This window comes from Alosa sapidissima, chromosome 20, assembly GCF_018492685.1.
Source record: "Alosa sapidissima isolate fAloSap1 chromosome 20, fAloSap1.pri, whole genome shotgun sequence".
NCBI classification, from domain to species: Eukaryota; Metazoa; Chordata; class Actinopteri; order Clupeiformes; family Clupeidae; genus Alosa; species Alosa sapidissima.
This window is the reverse complement of record NC_055976.1, coordinates 25,044,711-25,051,478: the sequence shown is the minus strand read 5'-3', so window position 1 is coordinate 25,051,478 and position 6,768 is coordinate 25,044,711. Positions and strand designations below refer to the sequence as shown.

Genomic DNA, 6,768 nt, shown 5'->3' with positions numbered 1-6,768 from the left:
TCTTTTTATAAGTACGCCTTTAATCAAGTGTTTATTTTAAATCCAAATGACGATGCAAGACCAGAGAATAGTGTAGTGAGTTGTATGTGATGTAGCCCGGAGCAGAGCAGAAGTGGTTGGCACATGTTTACATTTCATATGGTGGGTGTGGCCACTTACTTCTGAGCCAAACCATAATGACTAATTGACTGCTCTATAGCAGAAAAAGTAGATATTTAAATATAACCAAGACAATGATCAAATAGAAACAAACATAATCATGAAATCTATGTTGCCAAACGTTGAGTATATTGTGGCATTTTACAGACTTTATATAATGATTAATATTAAGTACTGCTCAAATAAACTGTAAATAAAGAAATAACTCCTGAGCTGGTCTCAAGTGTGTTTGTACTTCACTAGTACCATTACAGTCAAGGCCCCAGCATGGTCATACACTCTGCTTTGTTACCCTTGAGTAAGCTGTCAAGAAGCGAGGCTTATTACGGTCTTAGTGGCCCAAACACAGACCAAACAATGTCTCCATTCACACCGGCTTACCTGTGCCGCCTTAACTACAGATTACTACCCCAGGCGAGGCTTGGCTCCTCTCAAAACTGGGTCACTGCACTGTATAGACTTTCTCAGTAGTATGGTGCACAAACTCGATGCCCTCGCAAGCTCGCTCTTGTCTGAGAAGGGTTCTGATGTTATGTAAATATCTCTTAATGAGTCTTACATAACCAGAGGGAATAATTACAGCAGAGCAGTAAGTGTGTTTATCACACACACACACAATGTTGTGCTGTATAGAAGTCAGTGGCAATGACCCACTTTCCTTTTTATTTTGGGGGTCTCTTGGTAGCATTACACAGCACAGCAAATGATGCCAACTTACAGTAAGTGTATATAGTACAATTTGCACTGCAGTAGTATTAAGTATGTCTTGAGCGTTTTTGGATGTGTCTGCGCCTCCTGTTGAGGACCTCAAAGTGGGCTGCATGAGGAACTCTTGTTCAGCAGCTAAATAAACATTATTTGACACTACAAGTAGGGGGCCTGCCCCTGCAGGCTGCTGATTGGCCAAAATGCTGTTGAAAGGGTCCATTGAGTTGGACAGGAGGAATTTAGGGTGTCCATGCCAGTCTCCCGACAGGAATTTGCGTGACTCTTGTAAACAGCTGACCACTCGCTTTGCACACACCTCCCCACTGGTCTCTCGCCTTTCCTCCCTCTCTTTCTCTTTCTTTCTCTCCCTTTCTTTATTTCTCTCTCTCTCTCTCCCTCCTCTCTGTATCTCCCCCTCCATCCCATTGCCCTCTTTCTCACTGAGCTGCCATTGAACTTCTCTCCCGTTAATCTCTTGCACGCGGTGCGTCCAGGGTGGAACTTAATTCGGTAGCGATGAAGTGGCGGCTGCTATTAGGTGCCTTGCTCATCTCCCTGCTCACCATTCAGTTTGGTAAGTCTCTTTCCTCCTCTGCCCATATTGTCTTGTTTACAACTGTCTGCTGGAGATAGAGAGGCTGTTCCTCTTGCCTGACGATTTCAAAATACATATGGAACTAAGGACTTTGAGTATTTGAGTGTTTTATTCTAGACTTACTATGCATGCTCAATAGTTTTATATTAAAACATTGTGTAACGTTGCAAAAAGAAGTAAACAAATAAAGCTGAAAAACTCTCTTTTGGCCTCTGTTGCCGCCTCTAATATCCTCGTGCCTCCCCCTGTGCTGAAGGACATTGCCAAAACGAGGACAAGGATGCTAAGAGCGCCACAGAGAAGAAACCCAAAGGCAAGGCCCGGGCAGGGAAAGGAGCTGGGAAGAAGACCAAGACGGCCACGGCGAAACCCAAACTCAGGGCCGCCACACAGGCCCCCTCGGCACCTCAGGGGACGCGACTGACCCAGGTGGTGAACAAGGGCAAGTTCCAGAGGGTGGGGGGCAGCCTGAGCGTGCCTGCGGGAGAGACCCTGGAGCTGCGCTGCAAAGGCAACCCTGTCCAGTGGGGGGTGCCCTACTACCTGGAGGAGGAGGATGCTGGGAGACTCAAGTAAGTCTTACCAATCAATTGCCATGTCAGTGATGTCAGTACATGTTAATGGTGAAAATGAAGTGTTGTCATATCCTCAATTAGTCTCTGAATAGACTTAATGGATATTAATATCCTAAATTCAAATATGATTTCAATGAGACAGCAATGAAAATATTTACCAGTATTCAAATCCTCTAGTCCTAATTTCCATCTAAATCATATTCAAATTGTAATTCCCTGTCACACAGACTTGATTTTGAATTGTTCAGTTGTAAAAGAAAAACCTTCCTGCAAATCTCTATTCTATTCTATAAAAAATCCAACAGAATGGTTCAACACGATCGTTATGGCACACTGACCTTGGCCAACGCAACTGGAGCGGACACGGGCGAGTACACCTGCTATCCCATGTACTGCGAGGACACAGACTGCCGCAAAGAGTACGACAAAGCCGTCAAGGTCTTCATCTTTTTCCCTGGTAAGCCTCTCTGACTTTATAATGGCACCATTAAAGAGGGTGATATACTCAAGCTTTGATGCTTGTAGTAAGTTTATAATATGTTTACATAAAAATAAAACATTTAAAGTAAAAACTAAACAAGGGAAGTATCTCTATTTTGGGTTCCAAGAACAACCACAAATGCTTTAATGCTGTAATTGGAAAATCTGCAACAACAAAATGGACTGACAGTCTGAACAACAGTCTTCAGATTCTGCATAACAGACCAGCGAGACTGTATCACCCTACCTCATCTCCCACAGATCCCCAGGAGCTGTTCGTGCCGTCCTCGGACTACTACGAGGTCATCCAGCTGCGCACCAACTGGCCCACCGTGCTGCCCTGCCAGGTGACCAACCCGCTGGCCAAGGTGACGCTGCACCGCGAGTTCCCCCCAGAGGAGGTGCGGGTGGACGGCACAGAGATCTCGTTCGACGTGAAGCGCGGCTTCACCATCCACCGGCCGAAGCAGCACCACGCCGGGTCCCTGTACTGCGTGGCCAGCATGGGCAGTCTCCGCCAGAGCTCCACCAAGTACATGCTCATCTACGTGAACTGTAAGGACTCGCTCAACAGGCTCCTACCGCCCAGGCTTGCTTGGGCTTTTTCTAATCCAATAAAATGCACTGACTGCCAACATCATTCTTTTACAAAAAAAAAAATAGTATAATTACAATGTAATGACTTGATAACTGTACCATTTAACTGTAACTTTAGATCGTAATAACATAATATCTCATTCAATATCTGTACAGTGTAATATCTCTATTAATACCTTAATTATACACACACATAAACACACACACACACACACACACATACACATAAACACACACACACCACACCCACACACACCCACGAACGCACGCGCGCACACACACACACACACACACACACACACACACACACACACACACCCACACACACACACACACACACACACACACACACACACACACACACACACACACACACACACCCACGAACGCACGCGCACACACACACACACACACACCCACACACACACACACACACACACACACCCACGAACGCACGCGCACACACACACACACACACACACACACACACACACACATACACATAAACACACACACACACACACACACACACACACTCAAAGCACTTGTATTATCATTATTATCTACTGCTGCCATGTTGAAGAGCCAAAACCGAAGATTATTACTCTCTCATATGAGTATAATGAGACTCTCAGAGACGAATTGAGTAATTCCAACTGTAATACAGGATCCACCCTCTATCTTGTTCTTGCTTTTCCCCCAGATCCTGCAGCGCCGCCCGTCCCGGTCATCCAGACCTCCTCCAGCTCCGTATCCGTGGGGTCAAACCTGCAGGTCACGTGCACCGTGGTCGGAGAACAGGATGTTGTTGTGGAGTTCACCTGGGAGTATCCAGGACAGCAGGTACTTCACCAAACAATAAGAGAGATGCTCTCCTTGCTACATACTAACCTGAAATGCACTGAAAAGTGACCCTGAACCCAATACTGATTAGTCTGGTAGTGAAGACGTGTACTTGCAATGTAAGTGCACTTTAATGACTTGAGACGTCGCCCACTCCTTTAACAAGGGTTAAAGTTTAAGCCCTTCGCCCAAGGTAAAGTCTGTAAAATGCCTGTATTTTTCCTCTGTCAGATCGGCCGACCCCTCTACACCCAGGACAGCATAGAGCCGGCCAATAACATAGGTCGCCTGCGGCAGCGATCCCAGTCCGTCCTTATGGTGGACGAGGTGAGGGTCGTGGACCAGGGCACCTACACCTGCACCGCCCAAAACCTGGAGGGCTCACGTTCCACCTCCACCACAGTGAAGGTGGTGCCTAAAAAGCTGTGAGGGAACATGAGGGAGGATGCGATTCAAGTGGAAACTCTTCACCTGATTCTAGTAGTGCTTGCCAACCACTATATGTGTTACTTTAGTGCCTGTCCAGCATCCTGCGTGTGCTATACTGCAGACCAGCTCCTCAGTAGCTCTCTGTTGATAGGATCAGATTTGGCAGGCATCATAAAGCATCAAAAATAGAATGCATATGAGTTCTAATGCTTCTGATTCTGTCATAGGAATGCATCCATAATATGATGTATGAATATGTTTAATCATCACCTATTGTTTGAGCGTGCTGAGCGGGGGTGCTACCATGCTTCCTACATACAGTGGGAGTGTTTTCAGAGTGGGTTAACACCAGGTTATGTAATCCAAAGGTAGTTAGGTTCTTTTTTAGTCATGTCAGGGGAAAAGGCAGTGTTTTGAAAAAAAAAAAAACTTTTGTCAGTTATTACCTGAAACACAAGGTGTCTTCTCGAAACAGTTGGGATTTTTTTATATATATATATAAACAGTTGGGATTTTTATATATATGTAAACAATCCCACACTCCCATGCAATCCCTAAAACAAATATGCATAAAGAAACGCATATTTGTTTTAGGGATTGCATGGGAGTGTGGGATTGTCTTGTATTCTATGCTTTTTTACATGATTAGTTTCCATTTCCTAATAAAATATTTACAAACATATCCAAATATCATGTACTTGGACAGTCCGCTTTTTTTTCTTTCCTGTTATTGTGGACTCATGTAGGCTATTGCCAAAACTAATAGTGCAAAAAGAGTTATTTATTTTGATTACTCTATCTGCTCATTTTTGGTGAATTTTCAAATAAGGAGTACGGAATAATTACATACTCACAGCAGCAGGGGGCATCACTTGAGAACGTGGCAGAAACGGCATACTTGACAGAATCCCATTAAATCATCAAAGACGCGCGTAGAATGTGAAGACGTTTATAGCAAACTGCAGCATTACGCATGCAGACCACGTGAAAAGCCAACTTTACTTTTAGCTGAAATTGGATGGCTGATTTGTTGGCACTCATAGACTGTTTACCAATGCAATTAATTAGACGGTGCAAATGTATGTCGTTTTTGGATCTAATCTTGAATAATTCATGCGCTCTCTCTCTCACACACACACACACATACACGAACACACATACGCATCCTATCCTAACCCCTCTTTAAAAACACACACACACACACACACACACCTTCGTGACAGCTTGTTCTCTTACCTATTCACACAGGAAGCACGCACACATATGCGCTTCTCAGGTGTGTTCCTTGAGGCTGAGCGAACATGTGCCGTCTGTGGTAGAAGAACGATAATGACAGGGTGAAGATGGACTTGAAAGATGCGCATGCCATAAAGTCTGGAAACTGACATTCAAAGCACCCATAAATGCGAGTAGATGCCTGGCGTAATGCCTCTAAAGTGGTCTTTGTACTGCGGGTCAGGATTGGAGGATGCTGATTTAAAGACCTTTGATGACATGCGACGGCGGTGGAGGAGCTAAACACAATGCAATGTGTGTGACTATTCTATTCCTACTTACTATTTTATTTCTCTAGTTCAGAACAAGGCTATAGTGAAATATATCATTGTCATTACAAACATGTCATATATTTTATTTAGTTTATTTAGGGAAAACGTTCACATAGTAGGCCTACAGTAGTCACGTAATAGATGGCTACATGTATGGATAGCTTCTGGTCCAGCGAAAAAATATGGCTAATAGCCGCCTATTATAGGCTATTTTTTATTTATTTATGTATTTATTTTTCTTTCAAATGTATTTATTTATTTATTTATTTTTCTTTCTTTCAACCAGCCATACATTTGACATTCATGCTTTCTTAGTGGAGCACTAGGCCGAGCTAATGCAGGCCCTTGCCATTAGGCAGACTTATTTCGCGTAGGCTAGCCTACTTCATCATCTTCAAACTTGCTGCAACTGTCTCGGAATTTCCAGTGTTCATGGCTTTCTGTCAACATCACAACCACTCACTCGGCAAGACCTATTATGCAATTAACTCTGGAGAGGTATGGATAATGCGTTGGCTATGTAAGATGCATATTATGTTACATTTTTAGCTAGAGGGCACTATTGAGTTACGGTCGTCACTGGTCACATATTTCCCTGTGAGGAGGATCGGATTAGTTCCCAGGGCCCGATCTCAGTGTGCAGCGCAGTTCAAATCACAGAGAGGGAAAAGCGAGAGTGCCACACTACTCAACATTGCACTGCAACGAGGCTACACAGTCGAGTCCACGACGCTTTGCGATCTCCACCGACATCAAGGAGCAAATATTTTTAACAATCAAGTGTTCAGAAGAGCAACTTTTTATTAACAGCGACCAATGTACTTGTGAAATATGG

At 44.0% G+C, this 6,768-nt stretch overlaps 2 protein-coding genes across 2 annotated transcripts in view; both read left to right on the top strand.

The window, feature by feature from the left end:
• Positions 1-272, top strand: part of LOC121694555 (cationic amino acid transporter 2-like) — a 9,272-nt gene extending 9,000 nt beyond the window's left edge. Inside the window, exon 13 of the mRNA XM_042074746.1 lies at positions 1-272. This exon is cut by the window's left edge and continues 357 nt beyond it. The gene's annotated coding sequence lies outside the window, so the exon portion shown is untranslated.
• A 901-nt stretch (positions 273-1,173) lies between these two features.
• LOC121694556 (platelet-derived growth factor receptor-like protein) lies at positions 1,174-4,936 on the top strand. Its single transcript, XM_042074747.1, has 6 exons — positions 1,174-1,441; positions 1,719-2,034; positions 2,343-2,494; positions 2,779-3,072; positions 3,818-3,957; positions 4,189-4,936. The coding sequence occupies exons 1-6, from the start codon at positions 1,384-1,386 to the stop codon at positions 4,384-4,386; spliced, it is 1,158 nt and encodes a 385-aa protein (XP_041930681.1). The 5' UTR covers positions 1,174-1,383; the 3' UTR covers positions 4,387-4,936.
• The last annotated feature ends 1,832 nt before the right edge of the window (positions 4,937-6,768 follow it).